The 22,460-nt window shown below is 35.0% G+C and overlaps 1 protein-coding gene across 3 annotated transcripts in view; it reads left to right on the top strand.

Moving 5' to 3' along the window:
* The window catches only part of Rhogef64c (Rho guanine nucleotide exchange factor at 64C), a 112,002-nt gene that overhangs the window by 59,081 nt on the left and 30,461 nt on the right, over nt 1–22,460 (top strand). For all 3 annotated transcript variants that reach the window (XM_072897563.1, XM_072897564.1, XM_072897565.1), the window contains one exon: nt 19,910–20,125. In XM_072897563.1, the coding sequence (XP_072753664.1) occupies nt 20,000–20,125 (126 nt within the window). In that variant the 5' untranslated portion in view covers nt 19,910–19,999. The remainder of the gene's footprint in view (nt 1–19,909; nt 20,126–22,460) is intronic.

Raw genomic sequence — 22,460 nt, 5'->3', positions numbered from 1 at the left:
TTGACGTATTTGCGAAGTCATGTACAAAAATCTTGAAATATATGCAATATTGATAATCAAATAAAAAGTATTCAAAGATTTTACAATATAAAGATTTTCTATAGAATTTTTTATTAGTTTATTTTCTATATACATATATCATTTAAAAAAATATATAAAGTATATTTTTTGGAACCTTATTTTACTCTTGATATATACTTGAAGTACTTGCTCACCATTTTATCTAATCTAAGAAGTTTATGCATAACTTTGTACATAATACGGCCTGTAAGCAAGTATGCAAATCCTCGGGAGGAAATCCTGATCCTTTCACCGCGTGACCACAGTTAGTATTAGTCTGGCCTATTCTGATCTAGCAAGGTAAGCACTTGATTATAATCAAACTTTCAAAGTTAGCATCTGGTGCGTTTAAGTGATACGCGTGATAAGCGTATAGAAGCAAGTGCATACTTCCGTATTATTATGTGTTATTAAATTCCATTTTTATTCCAAATAAATGAAAAAATTGAATGTATGTCACGTTTAAAATTGATTAAAACATTATCGACTTAATAATGTTATTGATAATTAGAATAACAGCGTAATTGTATTAACTCGTTAAAATACAAAAGTCATTTTATCACAAAATTACAAACAAATTATTATCATCATATAAAGAGAAATAATAATCGAATAATATAAAGAATAGAATAAATTATAAGAATTAAATATAAAAGTTATACTTTTATAAAAATCACACAATCTCCTTAATTCTATTTTAATTCAACATTGTACGCGTGTTCTTCTTTCGCAACTTTGCGATGCGAAAATTCGTGAAGGGCATAAAGTGCAACAGCGTGTTAACAGAAAAAACGAGCATCAATTACAAAAGCTGATTCCGCCGACAATGAGTCGTCACGTTCGTTGTTCCTTCGGTTTCCTTTTCACAAGTGTGTGAAAATCCTTTTTCATCATCTTGCGAATACAATAGGGCTAATACACGTTGACGAGTGCGTCCTTGTTGCTTTCCGCCTTGACTGTATTTCGTTGGCGAACAGTCAATGACAGACAGCGACGATTTCGAGTTTAAACAGAACGTGTTACGATTCAGCACAAGCTATGTTAGCGACCGTTAGCCAATCAGAGAGGCTCAATCGACGGCTACCAAGCTGGGTCCGCTACCGTGGATTACTCACTGACCCATGATCGGAAAGTAATGCATGACCGAATTGAGCATCCCTGGTGTCGTGCCGTATTACGCCACGCTTGTAAAGTGTGTCAATAGGAAAACAAACAGACAAATGTGCTCCTCGTGACTAACCCACTCACCAAAAGTTGTTTATAAGCCGTCCTTATGGAGACTATGATGATCGCACGGTTATATTTATTCGATGTCAATCTGACGACGCCATAAACTCTTTATCTAAACGTAAATATAGGTAAAGCCATTGAGAAATAGTGACTTTAATAATTAGAGGACCATCAAAAAATCCTAACAGGAAAGAAAAACGGATTGCAAATTTTATTAAAAATATCTTACATACGATTTATTATTTTTTTACATATTAATTTTTTAATTCCCGTGTTTTAATTAATATTTTCGAAAAAAGTAGTCGAGAATTTCTATAAAAAATCAGGTCGCGATAAAAAAATCTTTTATGAACAAAATAATAATTTTCAAACTATCGTGATCATTAAATATAACACTGAGTAACACGCTGAGTAACATTCAATGCATTCATTCATAGCTGCATGACATATGATTTGAATTATGTCCTAAGAGGCTTTTCGCGCGGCCTGCGATACACGCTAAAGGAAACTATAAAGAATCAAAGTACGCAAGAAGAATGCAGTTCAAGCATGAAAAATTCGCTGCTTTAAGGATCATATGTGGCGAGTGGCGAGGCGCGTTGGTTCTTCATCCACGAACATAATTTCTCAGCAGCTGGTGCGTGCTACTGGCACCGCTTCACGCTCCACGCGGCGAGATTAATCTGAACGAACATCCACGTAATCGCCAGATATCTCCTTTTATGCCGGCGCAATCACATACACGCACACGACTCCTTTCTACTTCGCGACGGCAGAAAAGTCCCGTAATGCGACATCCGTCGCCGGTATACGGCTTGTCGCCTCGCTTATCGACTTAGGTAATTAATACCGGTCTAGGTGGTGCAGATCGGAATGCGGCACACAAACTTCTTGGGCCTACGCGCGATACCGGAACGGCGGTTCTGAGAAAATACTGTCTAAGCTACATCGTTGTGCAGTACTTGCGGTGGCTGATGAATGTCGTGTTTGCCTTACGTCAATGCTACTTGAGGAGGATATTTTATAAGTGAATCGTTAATATTAATAGACGCAACGAACCTAGATATCCGAACAACGTAGATATTGGACATATTAATAATACTCGAAATTATCTATTATATAAGTAGATATTTTAAATTGAGCGGAGAAAGAAAAAAGAGGGGGAGATTTATTTTAGGGACATATGTATGATGGATATTTCTATTTACTTTTGATTATAATGTACTATATATTTTAGAAATATTGTTTGACAACTATAGAGAGCGATTATATCAGAGTAGAAATTCAAGTCAATAAAACTTGGATTTCTTAAAGATGATTTAAATGTTGATTTTATTTCACTCTAGACCGTCGTTCTCGATCTAAAAAAGATTTCCGTTAATCCAGTGGTCCGGTCACCTCCTTTGATTAACGAATTCTAATCGAACTCATTGTCGTGAAATACTTGTGTAAATTCTCGCCGTGTCATTAAGCCGAATACCAGAACATGTATATTATTAGAATTGTTGCATTTCTTTCCGACGTCATCGACGAGGGCATTTATAGTTAACTTGAGAAGGATGAGGAAGCAGGATGACCTGGCTGACCCGTTTGTACCACGCAAACCGTTGGCTGTGCCGGTAAAAACTCAGGGAAAATGGCGGTGCGACCGGTTTGAATCTCGCTATCGAGAGGAGGAAATGCTCCGTCTCGCTCCTACCGCTTTTCCAAGTCGGCGAACTCGTTCTCTTACCTTCGCACCAATTAATTATTTGTCCCTGTACATCAGCCACCGTTACCGGCTGGTTGTTGCAACGTGTAGCCGCGAGAAGAGAAGAGACTTTAATGTCTGGCTGGCGATGATGCGTCAAGTTGAAGTCACAAGATAATCTGTAGATCAAGTAATGGCCAGTAATCTGTTAAAATAGAATAATTAAAGCTAGTAGTGTGGCAAAGTGATGACGGAACCTAATTTGAGAGTCATTAATTCTAATTAAATATATACGTAAAAATGTGTATATAGTAATTTTCTCATCTCGACATTAATCCGGAATATGTTTTTTGCATAATTTTGGAGAAATAATTTCTCGAAAGGGACGTAGAATTTTTTTCTATACTTTTTTTTTTTATGGTAAAAGTATTTTTGAAAAATATTCCCGATATTGTTTTACATTTGTACGATTGAAACAAGTGTCTATTTATTTCTCTATAAACATAAGAAAGCCTAAGAAAATCATACGAGCTCTCATATTATTGTCGTGGATGTTATCTAACATCGAGCAGAATGTATTCCTTCCACGCGTGCATCAGTCACACACGTTGCACGGCAGGTGCATGCCAGAAGACACTTGTGTAGTCTCGCGATGGAGGCTGTTAACCTTATCCGCGGTACGGCGTGGCGGGCATTGTCTTCGTTTTCCGATTACTAGGCAGCGTTGCGTACGATACGGCTAGGCTACCCATTTAATAATCGACTGCAAAAGTAGCAAAAGTCGGTCTTCGCGTTCTGGCACAGTGCCGCTTACATCCTTGTATACGCGCGAAACGTGTACTTAATCCTTTCCTTAATTGAGAGATGATTCCTTCTCGTTACGGAAGAGGAAAAGATATTAAGAAACATGTAAAAACAGATTCAGGAATTATCTGATTTACATAATAATTCATATAGTGTATATATATATATATATATGGTATTTTAATTGTGGCTTAAAATTATAGAACATAATAAACCTTGTCTCTTGTTATTTCTTTTTCTCTGTTTTATAATTTCTCTTTGTCTCTATATTTAAAATTTATATACATATATATAAGAAGGATATAAAATTTCCAAGATTTTTTTTCTATACGTAATATTTTAAATATTGCATTTCAAATTTCGTACGAATAAATACAGAAATCTCTTTAATCTCAATTATACATAATGTTATATATAATTTTAGACGTACGTAGAATTCTCACGTACATTATACGTAGAGTTACGGTTCATATATTCATCCGGTCCAGATTTATTCGTTTCTAGGCTAGTTTAATGACATTAAATGGCATCGCAACGTTTTGTGACGTCGGACTTTGCTTTCCTCGTGATAGAATTACCTTCTGTGGCAAGCTTAATTGGTTAATTCCACACAATACCTTTCAAAATAACGATTCTTCAATAATCTTTGTCCAGTGAAAAATGGCAAGATGATTATTAAGCAAGATGATTAAGCGGGAAACCTTCGTATATCGTATGATATATTTTTATTAAAAGCACTTACGACGATTATATATCCATTAATCCATTGCACTCTTATTTACGATCGTACTCGGATAGGGCACATGTTGGAGTTTGAACATCGAGGAAGCGGGCGATCACGGATAACTTTTCATAGTCCGTCACTCGTTTTAATCATTAGAAAACGGCGCGCGTAATAATTAACGATAATTACAAGCCAGAATATTCCGTGTTACGATATCGTATCGACCGTATATCCCGGCATGTGGAATTTATCGAACTCGTTATGTACGCGATATACGGTGAAGATCTCTCGGAATGACGTAGTATATATTCACCGTGAGATTGTGAGCACGAATGGCGAAATGTCCGTCCTTTTCCTTGCTTTGAACGTGATCGACATTCTACGCGACGACACGTAAAAGGTTGTTCAAGAATAAAATCAAAATTGTTTAACGGGAATTTTGCGATAAAGTTAATTCGTTAATCCACGTGATTATGATCCACTTAGGATAAATATATTTAAATACATAGCGACCTTTCTCGGTGAACGGATACCGTGAACCGTCGACCTGACCGACGATGATGGAATCATTACCGAGAGCAACACCGATTCGTTACAAGAACAAGCCGATGTACATACATTCGCGCGCATGCAATATAGTGAGAGGAAAGACGCTTCAACAGAGAAGTTAGTGACTTCCCTATTCAAGAGAGCATATTATGAGCTCGTTTGCTCGTTTCCGATCATGATTATTTATTTTTAATAGATCTCTTATCTTGACGCGTGAGCAAATTGCCGATGCTTTCTTGATATCGAGCAGGTGTATATAAAATGTGCTCGGTAGACATGTCAATAAAATAAGTAAAAGTACTAACGATAAAGATGTATAGTTAACGGATACGCACGGTTATTGATATTTTTAGTATCTTGTTTTGATTGACATTTTGCTTGATGGCTTGACTTGTTTTAATTTTGATAAACGTTATTTATAAATTAATCTTAAGAACGGTGTCTATACTTGAAAGATTAATCTCTTTATATTTTTTTTTTGCTTCCTTTTTTTATTAAATTATTATTAGCGTTTTACTAGACATTTTCGTAAATGTAGAATATGAAAATTGTAATTTTGTATTATATTATTTTTTTGATATACTATTAATATTATGTAGGACGATGTAATTTTAATAAAAAGCGTAGATGTATGCAGAAATTGCTATTAATTTGGTAACAGATGACGAAGGAGATTGGAAAACTTGCTTGTGTCACAATATCGCCTTTTTTAGCTATTTAATAATTTATTCGAGCGTGGGTGACTCTCGCATCGAGGCCATTTTTGCAACATGTCAGATTTCGAAAGCTGGTTTACATACTTCGCACTTTCATCACGTTAGATATCTGAAAGATATAGCTTTGCGATAATTTAACAGATAATAATACCTTTATAAATAAACCTTCAGAATTTGTTGCAATATTATTAATATTATATCGCCTATATATATTTTATATTTGTAATTTTCTGCATTATTTTAATTATATATAATTTCAACAATTAAATTGCAATATAAACAATATATTTTGACGCTATCACATTTTAATAATTTATTTGAGCGTGATGGGTGCCTCTTTCGTATCAAGGCCATTTTCGCAACACGTTGGATTTCAACATTGATCAGATATCAATATTGAGTGCGCGATTGCATTTTCGAAATAAAATTAATTTTATTCTTACATCTCCAGTTCATGAAATAACATAATTTAATTAGTTGTCGTTTTGATCGTAAATATATATACAGATACAGTTTGATTATTTCCGTCTCTCTTATAAGTAAAAATGACATTGTCGTGGCACAGTGTGGTACAATAAATATTCAAGTGTCTTCGGTGTCGGAATACACTATATATTTATAAATTATGCGACTCTGTATTACTCGACGTTTACGAATACCACGAGAGTAGGTGTCATTTTACGCGATGCGTACTGGATGGTGCCACGATGATGCTCGCGATAAATTCCTATCGAAACCGGCCCTCGATTCGCTTGTCAGGATGCTACGCTTGACGTCAACGCGAGAGCGTGACGACGATACGTCTCTTTGGACACGCAATAATTAATTGATTCGAAACCATAACCGATAGCTAACTGGGTCGTGGAAAAACGCGGATCGCCGATATGAAACGAAGACACGGCCAAAGTGGTCGATTTATCGGGATAATCTCGAATAGTTTTACTTTCTCATGCGAAAAGTCTCACGAAACATAGATATCGTCGCATTTCGGGCGTAAAAAGTCTATTTAGATCAATCAATGTTCAGTATGTTACTCTTAGGATAAAATCATTATTTAATCTAAATAAAAATTTAAAAATTGTAATTTGTTTTATTTAGAATCATTACTAACAATTATACGATTTGGATGTAAATTCATCAAAATAGCCGTTTTAATATAGAGCTTCTATTTGATTTAATAATTGCGTTTTATACTCTACTTAAGGAGACGATTTCGAATTTTCACGTCGGCAATCGCGAGTTACCGGTTACGAGAGAGGAGACGGTTGATATCTATGGAATGTCGGCATTCCATGTGAATATATGAGTGAGAATAGAGACTAGTTCGTGCGCAGACACGGCTGTCAAAAAAGAAATTCCGTAGTAATTTGCATGGTGTTTGCATGGCATTAATGCGACTGCACGCACGCGGCGTGCCTTCGATCCCGGGCACCGATCTCATATCATACGGATCCAGTCCCGTCATCATCGCCTCGCTGCCAGCCAACAAAGACGATAGAGTCGAGAATCGATCCATTTGCGTGACATTTATGCACTGTCGCAGCTTCTTTCGAGATAGGTGTCCCGCTCACTGAACGCATTCTCGAGTCTGGCTTGTGAGAGGATACGTACTATCATTCTACTATTATCGACGAGAGAAAATACTTTCGAATTATTTGACTTCTTTTTATTAATCTGCCGGCGATTATAACATTATATCTCTAAATTGATTAATTGTGACACACACGCAAAACTAATTTTGAGAGAACCATGTATCACAAAAATAACTACTAGAATTTTATGCTAGAGTTAAGTTAAAAAATTTTATATTAATTGTTTTATCACCTTTGTGCAACATCCAATTTATTTAAAAATAATTATTAAATACGTCGGTGAATTATTAATCGAATACATTTAATGGACGTACGCGTAAAAATACTCGTACATGGTCCTATGGAAGTGTTACGAAAAGATCTTTGACGGTTCCAAGTCAAGGGTCACGAAGGATGATGGAAAGAAAGAGAGAGACCGAAAGGTAGCGAAGGGAAGGAGGAGAGGGAGGACCTTGAGGCTGCTTACGAGGAATGTTTTACGTACCGTACATAACGAATCACCAAAGAGGGGCCACTTTCATGAAGCGAGGAAAGCCGTCTACCTACATTGTGCATAGCCGGACTACACCTGGGTGCGACGCATGGGCGATTGCATGTTTTTTCATACGCGGTTTTACGACGGTGATAAAGAAATAAAATATATAGTTGCATTTTTTTAATTCTTTATTATAAGTATATCTCTTTGTTATCGATTAAAATTAAAAATCGCTGGACACGTTTTTTTTTTTTGTTTTTTTTTTTTTTATTGAAGCGAAGAGTTATAATAATGAAATGAAAGAATAGATGTATTAACGAGAATATATATTTAATTTGGAGAGAGGTAAAAATTTATATGTGAAATTAAAAGGAATCTAAAAAATTCGCGAAAGCGTCCGAGAATATCTCGAGCTAAGAGGCATGTTCCTGATGCCGAGGCAACCGGGATGCCTAATTACTCTAACGTCATAAAGATGACACGAAGACACCTGAGATATCCGACACCAGACTTTCAGACACCTATATATATGCGAGAGCGGCTCGAGTTTCACGAGCCAGGAAACTCGTTCGTTCGTTTCTTTACCTGACGTCGCGAGAAAAGGGTAAAAGCAGCGAGGAAAAAGCAGTATCGCATACGTTGCCGTGCGTATGGTAAATACGAGCTAAATAAGATCCACAAACTTGCTCGCCACAAGGCGGTCACTCGAGCAAGACCGACCACTACGCGTCATCGTATGATATAAACACGCGCCAAATAAGGCCTTTAAATTTTCTCGTAATAAGAGGCTCATTAAAGGAAGTAATCGTAATGGAGTTTGGTCGTTAATTAGTTTAGCCTTAAGAATGAAACTGAGTCTTTTGATATCCTATATCTGATCTTTTATCGGAAATAAAAGAGGATAACAAACAATGCTTTTTCTGGGATATTATGAATAGCCCAGTTTTAGAAATACAAATGTGTGAAATTAATACAAATATCTTGCCAAATTTTTGCAACGGAATGATATCGTAAAGGTTAATTATCGAATGACCTTGCGCGTTGTCGTAACCGGCCATTAGCGGTGGATTAATTTCAGCAAATGATATTCCGCTAACCGACCTACGTCGTCTCGGCGCGGCGGTTGCGTTGTCTGAGTAATTATTCACGCTGGCGGTACATCACCAGTGTGTAGTAAATTGTATTTTATTCAGTTTAGTCCGCGACGAGTCTCGCGTACGCTTAACAACGACCAGCGCTCGTGCACGTAATATAAGGTATATACCTACATAATGTACGGCCTATAAAGTGTATATTCTCTCCCGAGGAGCGGGACATAAACGCGACCGCGACGACCAGCTCTTCTCGGAAAAGGAACTCGCGTCAAAGAACGTTATTAACGCATCCTAATTTTTATTCACGTTCGTGCGACCTCACGCGGTATGGATACTCTAGTAACAGGACTGTGTCCAACGTAGTCACCGTATGCTAAAAACCGTATACACATTAAGGCCGTATTCGTTTCCGGCGTTTAATATTAAACGCGGTCGTCTTGGTTCTCTCAGCGGACGTAACGTTATACAAACTTACTATATGGAACAAATGTAAGACATAATCAGGCAGGCGATCGTATTCAACGGTAACTGCGAGTGCGGAAACCTTAAAATATATATGACGTCTGCGGCACACGAATGACTTTTTGACATATAATTTTACATTGGACATAATGAGTCGGAAAAATACACGATATAGGAATATATGTGTACGCTGAATATTATCTGAAGTATCTTGGTATATAACGGTATCATCGTTACGCAACGATGCATTATTTATTAATGACGCTATTTTACGTGATTAATGATAAAAAAATTTAACGTGTCATTTTCAAGTAGAGTAAACTGGGGTAAGATGGCCATAGTTTTTTAAAATGTAAAAAACGTACTTTTATTTTTGTCATTTTTTAATAGTGTCTGGCATATTATCTTCACTGAAGCTTAAATTACGTAATATTATCGAAATTAAAAGGAAAATATTTAAGAGAAATTTTATCAAAAATAAAAATTATAAGTCATATAAGAATTTACATATCGATTACGATAGCTTAACTATAATTTATTCAACGTTATAACAGTTTTTAGTGGACGAATGAAAAACTTTGCAGATAATCAAAAGTAAAAATATGGTATAAGATTCACAATATTGTTATTTCGATTAATGTATGCGCATAAACTACTGTAAATATCGATCTTTGATAATGACTAAAAAAGCGCACCATGTAGAGATTATTGAAAAAATTACAGCCATCTAATTATGACCATCTTTTCCGTATGGCCATCGTACCCTAGTTTACCCTATAGATAAATGTTAATAATATTTAATCCAAGCATAACATATGTTTATGACAGTATAGTAAACTTTGCTTGACAAATTTGTCATATTTATTTCTGCCTATCTCAAAAGTGTTTTGCTCCGATATGTTTCTTAAGATCGACGAGAGATGACTAATGTGTGGCGAAAACGGTGAAATCGTATCGGGAGTGTCTTGAGATGGACATTTCCTGGATCATCAGGGTTATCGTCCACTGATTGTTTCTCGATCTTTGATTGTTTTGAACACTCGAGCTGTAACATGTCCGTCTCGTTGCATCCTTGCGAGATCTAAAAATGTGTATTCTTATCGGAGTAAAATCGAGTTCCAAATCGAACAGAAATTTCTAATTTCACTTTTTATTATATAATGTATCAGGCATTTTTTGTTTTTCATTTCTATATAAATTATTGTCATCAATTGATTATTGCTGGAATACATTGAATTCTTATCATAATTAAATTGATTTAATTGCATTAAAATAAATATCAAGAGATAATTTAATTTTATTAACATAATTTAATTGAATGTGAAGGGCATTGAAACTTTAATATATTGAAAAAGGTTTGTCAGGAACACTCACTGACCTAGGATTCGAGACGGGTTGCTGGTTGGCTGGATTGACTCGGTATGAAAGTGATCGAAGATCCATGATATAGAGCCGTAAGTGGGTCACCGCGGTGAGGCTCGGACTGGTCCACGCCAGGCAACATAAAATTTCATTTCATTTTTGCGTCCTGTTCATCTTTGTGTGTCCAGTCCTTGTTCTCTTGCGCCTAACCTACTTCCGTTGGAATTCATAGCCGCTCATTTTGCTCGATTTTCCTTTCCTATCCTCCAACTACTACTGGGTCAGTAGTATAAAGTCGTCCCGTTATGTGTAATATTGGCCATCTTCTGTCATAATTTATTACCTATTAATTATTATGATTGATATTTAGAATTATGCGTTTCAATTAATCATCAATTTTTCGATCAAATTAATAACGATGACTCAAATAATATAAAAATTATAGAACTAAAAAACTTTATATATAAGATATTGTAGAACTAGATATATTTTAATCTCACAGAGTTGATTAGTTTTAAAGTTATGTTAAATAAATGAATAAAAATATTTATTATAAATATTACAAATACATATAATATAAAAATGAATCTATCATACTAATGAAAGTATTTTGACAGTTCTGAGACCTTGGCGCGAGATACAAAATTCTCCTTAAAATTGTAATATATCTATAATTACTTTTTATTGCATAAACAGGAATAAATATAAATGTTAAAACAATTGTTAATTAAACTATTTGTAATAATAACTTTTTAATTAGCGTTTTACTTTCATAATATTTTCAGATAGACGGAGAGAAGTCTAATTGATGATCATCTAATTTTTAAAAATTAGTTTCGTCGTGTTATACAACAACAAATTGCTCATCCATCACTCTAATAGCGCACGCCCGGCAGGATAATCGTTTGTATTACGATGTTAGAAGATTCGCGGCGCGTTCTACGCGGCGGTCAATCAGAAATGCAATCAGCGCCCGTAATTATAACGCGTAATTCGCTATATTTTCGCGACCGCAGCGGGCTCGGCAAATAAATCTTTCTCCGCTTCTCTCTTATTTCCGCGCTCCGTCAACGACTGGTAACAGACAACCCGAAGGATCCGCGTTTCTTCTTCCAGCGAACGTCCTTGTTGCACGCGGAAGAGATGTTCATCTCCAGTTTGTCCCCTTTTATTATCGTAATCCTGTTTCATTGCCCAGCATTGCATTTTTCATTAGAAATCTATCTCTCTTCCCTTTCGCAATTCTAATTCCATTCTTCGGTATTTTTCGTTTTGGAATTGTGGGCACAGTATTTAAGAACTAGTTTGAAAGTAAGGGGAAGAAAAAAGGGGGATTAAAAAATAAGCAAAGATAAATAAAAGAAATAGATAGATTCAATAAACAAAATTACGTGATGGAAAGACGACTAAAATTTGTACAGGGAAGTCTTGTGAGATTTTTTCCGATACTATTTAAAAATGTTAAAATTATTAAAAAATGTTTATTCTATTTTTTTTTATTACTAATACGGAGAAAGATAGTGTTTATATAGAGTTTTCGAATACCTCGAGGCCTCTCCAATCTGGAGAGATCTCTCTGCCATCAAATCTTTCCGCCGGTCACTTGTTCCGCACGTATTGTAACGCGTGCCGATACGTGGCAATTTCACGCTTCGGGAAGCTCGAGAGATTCCCGCCTCCGTTGCTCCACGATTTCTTTTTACCCCCTTTACCCTGTTTGCCGCGCGAGAGAAGTAACATGTTATATTTATCGTCCATTCATCCTATTCCGCCGTCGATTCCGCGGTGCGTTATTTTCATTTACGCCGCTCTCTCGCGCCTTTCGCAACTGACACCGTCTCAATTGAGCGGTCGCGCCGACTTGTCGGAGGATAGACCCTCGGTATCGTGTTTATCACGATTCAGGCTTTCCCAACCACTTTTCGAAATAAGAATCGCGCGGCATTGATGTTGCACTCATGTCTCACTTTGTAAATCTCGTATCCCGTTGACTTATCGCTGTACCGTCATTTGCCACGGTAAATATTGCCGTAAGCGTTGTTACGATATTTTACCTTTGATAAGTTTCTATTTTACTTGTAATGTCGCAAGTAAAGTATATACATACTCTGTTACCATCGCGAGTGGATACATTTATTTTTCCACAATTCCATTATCGGATAATGAAATTCTTGGTATTGTTTTTTTTTTTTTTTTTTTTTTTTTTACATGCTTCCGCGATTATTCAGATTTTTAATCATTTGATATGTTATAAAGGATTATTTTATATATATATATATATATATATATAAAGAGAAGAGATATAAATATATATCTCTTTCTCTACGCTTGTGAAAAAGTTTGATTCACACTGATAGTAATTACGAGGAGAAATCTGAATAGATACTATAGAATCTTAAGAAACTTACGCGTGCAAAATTAATTTTGTATGTCAAGGAAGAGAATAAAAGTGCCGATGTCTCGCTTTCCAAATTTCCTTCCTAACGTTGACCGGAGTTACGCGCCGTTGCGAAGATCATCGACTGCCGCAACGGTGGAGATGCTGTGCTGCAATATCTCCACCAACGGTGAGCATCGAGGCGCGACTCGAGCGAGATAAATCTGCGGCGATCGAGGGAGAAAGAGAAGATCATTATTCGCGTTCTTGTCGCTCGATGTACGCGTGCCGATCGTGGCAATTTCACGCTTCGCGTCACGTGACTCCGCCCCGGAGATCGTCTTCTCGTCCTGCCGTAAGGACTTCTCGCAGAAGGTGATTTCCGTCGTCTCTTCTACTTCCCTCGTTAGCGATCTCTCGCGATCGGCATCGATAACCGTTCCTCTCGAGAACCGTTATCGTTTCGGCCAAACCATCTATCAGGATCGCCTGATCGACATTCGTGAAAATAAAGCTTCGACATATGTTAAGTATTTTATATGTCATTGGCTTTCCGATGGTTTATTATGGCTGATGACGTCGTTAATCGGTTATTGAATAAGAGAATTTTTGTGATCTTGAACAATTTTGTATTTGATAATCAGTTAGCTATACTTGGACATCATTTAGCGGTCATTGACCATGGTACATGGGAAAGTTAATGTGTCTTGGCATTTGCGTCGGCTTTCATCTTTCCGATTTGCTTTGTCACGCCGATGCTTCTTCATCGTATTTCTTTAAAATCTTCTTTATTGAATATGTCATTCTACATATCAATTATATTTTATTTTATACTGGAGTGATGTTTTATAAATTGAAAGAAATGTTACAGACGCAATATATATTTATTCTAGCTTTTCAAGGAATATGCAGTGTCATTAACTTACAATAAATAAAAGAAGCAAATAAGAGAAGTAGCAGTTGCTTTCTATTATCTATTTATTTATCATATGATAGGAGTAATTTTACTTTGTATACAAACACTGAAATAATATCTATAAAGTAAAATTTGCAATGTTTTAAACGCGCGCGCGTGCGCACGTTTAAGTTATTCATAAAATTGAGAATTATTAATTCGATAATTATAAGGACGAAAAAGATAATAAACTTAACTTTATCACTAGAGAATATTGTGTGATTTCACATTCGTCCCACTGTCACAATTACCTCGATCAATCTTATTGTATATTTTAGAAATCTATGTCTATGTTGTCGATCATATATTGTATTACATAAAAAGATATAATCAACTAAAGACATTCAATCGTAATTGGAATATTCCAAAACAGACTTTTCAAACATATTTTTGAATTTATATTCAAGCTAAATATAACGGTTACAAAAGTTTTTTTTTTATTACATAATAATTACATATATAATCATAAATATAAATTTATTATAACTCTCTATTTTATATAGAAGGATTGATGGTATTGAAGGATTCATCACTCAAAAAAATGATTTTGCAACTTCAAGAAAAATTTTCTAGGTGTAAAAAAATTAACTGAAACAGATAAATTATTAGCAAATACTGTGATACTGCATATATTTTGCACTTAATTAATTTAAATGACAGAGACAGAATTTATATCTGTACTATTAGTGTAATTTAGACAGATAATTTTTCTGTGATGCTCCTATCTTTAAGGCCTATTGTCAAGGACAATTATATTTGTGATTAATATTTGGCAATGGGATCTAAATTTTCTAGACGCATTGTTAGAATATTGCTGCTATAAGTTCTATACGTGACAAACAATATTCTAACAGATACAAAAAGTAGCGATAAATTTTAATTTAGACATTTAGAAATCTATCTACATTAGCAAAATATTTTTTTTACTGATACATGCTATAGTTTAGGCAACATCAAAATTTAAATTTTTCACTGGCTTTTTTTTTTAGTCAATAGTACATTCAACGCAGCAAATTGATCCGATATGGGCTTATAGTTCCCTTAGCATCCGCCTATATGTCACTACACGCATAAATATTCGCATCTCGAGTACTGGCTGCGCCTCAGAATGCACGACGCGACGTTGCTAGTAAAAATCATTGAACGCCGCGACGCTGCATAATGATGAGAGCCAGTCGGCGCAGATTAACAGTACTCGGAGTATGCACTCACGTCGTCCTTCGAGAGGTGTGTTAACCTACATTAACGGTATGCCGCGTCTCACGCTTCTTCCGGAAGATGAGTCGTACGGAGACTTTTATCGGACTTTCGTAATCCGCAGACCTTCCTCGTGGAAAGTAGCGAAGGACGAGATATTGTTGTTTCTTCAACCTTTCCTAAAAGTAATAATAATTATATTATTATAATTATTATATTCCGTAATAATAAAAGTGATAAAATATCACTTTGTGCAACTTTTTTTTCTATTTTAACGAATATCATAAGTAATTAACGATTTTATATTTCTCAATTGTATTATGATTCTTTTTATTTTAATTTTAACATTAATGATAAATGAGTATTTTGAATTATGTGTGGCACATTGTACATTACATATGTAAGCCGGTATATCATTAGGTGAAAGGTTGACGCATTTTTATCTTATTACAATTTACGTCGACGATTCAAGTCCGTTGAAGGACGTAATTAACATGCATACGATAAGATTAGATACTTATATGACAAAGCGTTATCTCTTTGAATTTACATGACCGTGTAAATTTTTATATTCGCGATGACAGAAAATCTCTATGATTATACAAATAACAGTACAATTTGTAGTTCTAGGACGTCTGATTTTATATGTTTCAGGTCACATTATTAACGGAATAAAAATTTTACTAATGACTAATATTAAATTATATAAAAATTTATATATTTCTTTTGTGCAATTTCTTGTATCACTTTCTAAATTTCTTAAACTCTCTGCCTCGGTTTATTGCTCGATATTCGTTAAGCAAGCGTTTAAAATTCAATTACCACTTAAGGATCTGAAAATGACCTCATTACATAAACTTGTGTATCGTAAGAAATGGCATGGCGCCGATTCATTCGAAGTTTCGGGTAAATCCGCGCATTGCTGATTGCTATACTACTATAGTAACGACATAATTATCCGTTATGCGCGATTTCCTCAGCTATTACTTTTCACCGTGGCGATTTATCGACGATGTACAACAAACTGTGCACATAACGAGTTGGAGCGAATACATGTGCTTTGGCTCGTAACTTACACGACCGAGGAAATGCGTGGTCTTTCGGTTTCACGGTGGATTACATCATTATCATCATCATCATCATCATCATCATCGCCATCCTGTCGCTGGTTACTTGCCACGCACGATCGCAATGTCATTATCCATCCAAATACATATACATACACAGAGAAAATATTTTGCTATTATTTTCATTTTCTCGTTAACGACAGACCTTTCGAGGAGTTTTGAGTCAGTTTGTTGTTATTGACAGCTTAATAATAATATACATTATTTCTTTTGGAATTTCCTACAACTTTTTTATTACATATTTAGAATATTAAATTTTAATTTAATTTATTAATTTCATTTTAATTTACATTTAATTTATTATTTAGTTTATAATTCAATTATTCAGATTCGTACTTACTCTCTTTAATTTTTGATGTTATATAGCTTTGTGAAGTAATTTAAAAATTTTTAAATAACAAAGTGAAACTTCAAACTCTACCATCGTATACTATAAGTACTGTCGAATCGTTATTTTCTTCTAGCTGACTTTGCAATATATAATACATACAATTACAGACTACAAGCTTTTTTGTAAACGAAAAAGAGAGCAAGACAGGGACAGAGATAGAAAGTATCGCCGTCGATTTTGAAGTCCTGATGACAGTCCAATATTATTTAGTTCGTTTTGCAACGTCCATTCTCCCTATGGCTGTCCTCCTCCCTCTCCCTCTCTCTCTCTTTCTCTCGCTTCAGCGTTAGATTGTAGACGTACCGTATTATTACGAAAGCGAATGCCTGATCATTGTCTTTCGGCGAGTCGTACACTCCCTGTTACAGAGTCAACGCTGCTCCTCTTTGTTCATTCCTAGTTTTGCAATTCATGAAACGCTCGATTTGTATTCATGACTTTTAAATAATGTGTGACGTCTGTATACGTAAATATTATACGCCTATATTTAAATACAAGAATTTTAGAAAAATAAAAAAATATAATTACTATATACCTACTGACATGACAGTTTAATAGCATCATAGAATGTTTTTATGTATTTTTAAGCTCTTACTGATATTTAAGTTGTAAATAGTTTCATGAAAAAATTGCGTCGTCTAATTTTATTACGAATATAAACCGAACTATAAAGTTAATTATGATCAGCTTCGCTATAAGGAATTAATACGACAAGGAGTTAAGGCCTTAGTCTCTAGTCTAGTTCTTAGTCTTATGGGCTTTGCGTTTATCCTCCAGAATAGAAAAAAAATCAGAGAGGATTTACAATTGTCATGTAAAATGTATTACGTGATAAATCGGTGCAAGTTGCCTCTCCGTCCTTCTGATATAATCTTAATGGATCACTCGCGGTTGTTTCTTCTCACGCAAAAATAGTTTCAGCAGACGGTTTTTGCGCTCGTCTCAGCTATTACCTACTCGGCATGTGCTTGCCCATATATCATGAACGATCGGTGGTGGTGCATCGACGAGGAAGAATCTCTGGAATGCACTGCTGCACGACTGTAACGCGTCGTCTCGGTGTCTTTGCTGTAGACGTCTTTATTTGAGCGTACGATATAATTCGTACAAGGCACTTATTGTTAGTAGGAAATAATTTATGAGTTTCTATAATTGATTTCATAAAAAAAACGGAGCCATACATGAATTTTAAATCTGTGTCCTGATTAATACAAATAAGCAAGATGCAATTAATCGAAAACGATCAATGTGTTGTGTAATCTACGAAGAAATATATCCTACGAATATTTATTTGTTTAAATAAGAAAAAAGAATGAAATAAAGATTATAATTTCGCCGTCTGGAAACGACGTGACTTTACCGCTAAAACGGTAGCTTGCATTATAATATAATTCATCAGTTAGATGTTCGCAGTCACGTTTATTTCTTTTTTTTTTCGAACAGTTAGCTGCTCCATTTATTAGACAGTCTTTCGCTCTGTTAATTAAGTGCTACTGAGTCACTCGTACATCGCGTTCCCTCGTTCATGGAATTAATTTGTGGGACTCGTTTGCATCGATTGTTAGTCACAGATGTTAGCTGAGAAATGTTCGAGCGATTTATGCATCTATTTTAATTTTGCTTCATTCAACAACAAACATGTGTATTCAGTAAGATTCACGCGATCCGTGTATCCCTCTTGTATTTAAAACATGTATTCAATCTGCTGTACAAAATATTCTCTATATTATTAATTAATATAATATAGAATATAATAAATTAATATAATAATTTGCTAAATACATTATTTACAAAATTCTCTACTATTTAATTGGTAGATCTGTTTTATATTTGGTTTTCGAATGGATCTTAAAACGATTGAAAGTTATTATTCTATTATCGAATCGACTCCATTATTATTTTATCTGAAAGTTTTCAGATAGAATAATAATGGAGTCGATTCGAGACACAGAATATGATACTTTCGCTTACATAATGGTTATTTTTACACAAGTGCTGAATTTTAACGTGACGTATTAAATGTTATATTACATAATTGAGAGTGAATTTACATTTTACAGCTGGCTTTCAAATTTGTGATTTGCATTCAAGTCATTAGTCTTCGTTCTTTCTGATTAGTTTCATGTAACACAGTGTTAAAAATATTATTTATAAACATTTATATTATACAAAATAAAATTAAAATATAATTATAATTGTAATAGAAATAAATTAATGTATAATAGTGAAATATAATGAGATAAATAGCAATTCCATCGGCTAAATAAAGGAAAAAACTCGCGAATAAAATGTCACGTCATGAATCTCGATTTGACAAAAACGTACTGATCGTAAATAAATTACTAGCGAAAATAAATGTCACCGAAAAATGTTACATGATACTTAAACATAAAAGCTGCGAAATCTATTTGTCGCTACACGACGTTTTACGATCTTGATAATTTCGGCGAATCAACATTTTCTAAATTTCTAGTTCTAGCCAGTCAGATATCTCATCCGCCAAATATCTCGTCTGGCGCGACGAAAATTGCACAATCCCGATCTCCCAGCGGAGAAGTGAAATTGCACGATACTATTGTCAGATTACGTAATTTATCGCGGTGATTATGCAAGGAAGTGCCGTCGTTTTGCTACCGTCGAATCCGTACTCATCATTTCACCGTTGAAACGTAGATTAGTATCAGTATCGTGCCTAAATATAACTTCTCTTTATGAAATACAAATCCGGATTAAATATTACATAGAGAGCAGAAATTTTTATATTTTACATTTGAAATATATATTTCTTATAAATATCAGCAAAAAAGTTGAGAGATATTAATTGTATAAAAAAATTTCTTCTAAAAGTCTCTTATATAAAGGTCGATATTAAAATATTGCAAGACAATCATATGTTTAAAAGTTACTTTTATTTATTCTGCGTTATACATTGAAGTATATCATAGTTTCTTATTGAAAAGTTTCCTCGAATGTTTCAAATTCACAATTTGATAATGGAAAAAACTTTCTTATTGTAAATTTTTTTTTTTTTTAATTAAAGCGTGGTATATTTTACTTCTCTTAACTTCATTTAAAAAAGTCAATCGCTCCGTTATCGGTTACAGATTCGCTGAGGATGCGAGATTGCGCGAGGAGCAGAAGGGCGCGGACTGCTGGTGCTACGAAGACACTGAGGTCTGCGACCGTCGCGGGAAATGACCATGACGAGCGTGGCTGTCGCCCCGGGTAGCCTCGGTGCACCACCGTCTATGCTCACCCCCCAGATGTATCATCTGCAACAGGGCCTGAGCCCGACGTCGGGCTCGCCCGCTTCCGGCAAGGTGAGTCGCAAAAAAATCCACCCGCCGATATCCGATTTATGGAGCCGTTCGATACGATAGATACGCGGGAGAGCGTGTCGGATGCGAGACGCCTCTTACGCGGGCGTTTTACATAACGGGACAAAACCGAGGTTGAAATCGTGGAACCTCCATCCGCCGGTCGGTTATTACGAGATATCGAGCTGGTGCGGCAAAACTCGAGAGGTTCTCAGGATGAAGAGCTTTCCTGATGTTGCATTTCTCCGTTTAATCGCAGCTTGAGTGCTCCTCTTTCCGTTTTTTTTTTTTTTTTTTTTTTTTTAACAGAGAAGGAGCTTCGATTATTTTTTCAAGATAATATTTTACGAAACATTAGAATGCTCTTATGACGACGATGCAGCATAGTAGTACTTATATACCGGATGCAACGGATGCAACCAGGAAACCTTTTCTACGATACTACATTTTTCCGTATAATTTAATTGCTGCTTGAAACAAAACAAAGTTCAAGTGCCTCTCGTTCTGTTTCCTCGAATAGAGGAAAGACTGTCAATAGTTCTCTCAATATGTTTTGCAGCTCGAAAACTTTACATAACGATAATATTACGTATAATTTCTTGGATACTTATATAGCATGTATTTAAAGAGGAAACCAATATCGTGGTGTATTAGAGTTTTTTGTTACTTGCAAAAAGCAAATTGATCATTTACGGATGTTTACATGAACGGAGAAAGAACGGTGGTAAGCCATGCTGGCGTGTCAAAATAGGGAAAGTGCATACTCGGATGGGTTAATTACTGGGTATAAACCGCTTGCGTAATGTGGGGATGAATGAACGTGACGTGGTTGCCTATCTCTTAGATCAGACTTTTCTTATACCTTCACTTTCTTTCTATCTTTATCGTTTTCATTCGCGTGTCATATTATTTTTCAGCAATATTGATGGATGTCAATATTATAGATAATAATTCAATTTGGCACGTTTTAATCACACCAATTTTTATTTTCATAATATTTAGAATGAGTATGTATTGTTAGATTTTTATATTAAGCTTCAGAAAAAATAACGTATTTATAATTTTTCTGTAATTATAAATAACTTATTTATTTAATGGCTAACGCTATTTTTGCTTAACTTTATTTTATATGAGCGAAGAGCCCATGATATTTAAAGCTCATAAAATCGAACAATATAAAAGAATCGAAGATGATTGAATATACAGAAAAATTATTTCTTCCGGTATATTTTCTCTCTTAATAAAACAAGTTTCCATTAAATACACACATACCATTGTAATGGTATTAACGTTTTATTTCTCTACGAAACTTGTTAGTGAAATAACATTCAAAGATATAAATAAACCCATCTTAGAACAATCTTCAGTAAGAAATAACCATCTTACGATGTACATTACGCTTGTTGATCGTAAACACGCTGCATAACGATGTGATACTTTGTTGGTTTAATTGTCATTATTCGTCCATCAATAAGCAATTAATTTTTCGATTGCAGCGCAATGAGTCTCGCTATCAATCGCGAATCAATTTGTTTAAACGACGTGGGCATTTGCGTTTTACGATGGTAGAGAATGGCACGCAAAGTGCCACTTAAACAGCTTCGATAGAAAATCTGTCCGACTATCGCTGACAGTCGAAAAACTTATAGCTTTGCGGTTTGAATTTCTATATTCCTGTCTACATTGTGGAGAGACACACTTGGATGAAATTTATGGCAAAGTTTGTGGTATTTGCTTCATGTTTATTTCCATTAAAGAAAAAGCTGGGTCTTTAAACGATCGTTGACTAAGTAAGAATCTTTTTCTGAGAATATATCGATTTTTTTTTAATTATACGAAATGTCAGAATTGTTAGAAAGCTGTCGGTTATTTGTAATGCCATCATGGGATGTAGTATAAAATATATTTTATAAATATTAAAGGAAAATAATAATTATTTAGCACCAGTATCTTTATATAATTTATATATTTGTAAAAAATAAAATTATGCAAAATGAAAAAAATAAGGACATTTGTCTAAAAAAAACAAACTAGTTAGGTATTTCAATGATTATTATTTTTTTTTCTCTCTTTCGCAGTCGTTATTATCATAATGGTGTAGAATACTTATTTTCTGTTTTACGACATGTGTCGATGATCTCAAAACTCGTTGTACGATTTATATTCCAATTTTATGTAACTTGATACACATCACGAAAGAGAAAAGCTCGAAGAGGGGAAACCTGGCGTGGTGGCGTAAAACTAAAAACTCTGAAACAGAGAACGTTTCGCGAAGGACAACTGTCACAATGGAGACGTAAGGGCTTTGCACCATAATTTTTCTGTCGCTTGGACAATG

This window comes from Anoplolepis gracilipes, chromosome 8 (genome assembly GCF_047496725.1).
Source record: "Anoplolepis gracilipes chromosome 8, ASM4749672v1, whole genome shotgun sequence".
NCBI classification, from domain to species: domain Eukaryota; kingdom Metazoa; phylum Arthropoda; class Insecta; order Hymenoptera; family Formicidae; genus Anoplolepis; species Anoplolepis gracilipes.
The sequence above is the reverse complement of the archived record's forward strand: the minus strand, read 5'-3'. Positions and strand labels throughout refer to the sequence as shown.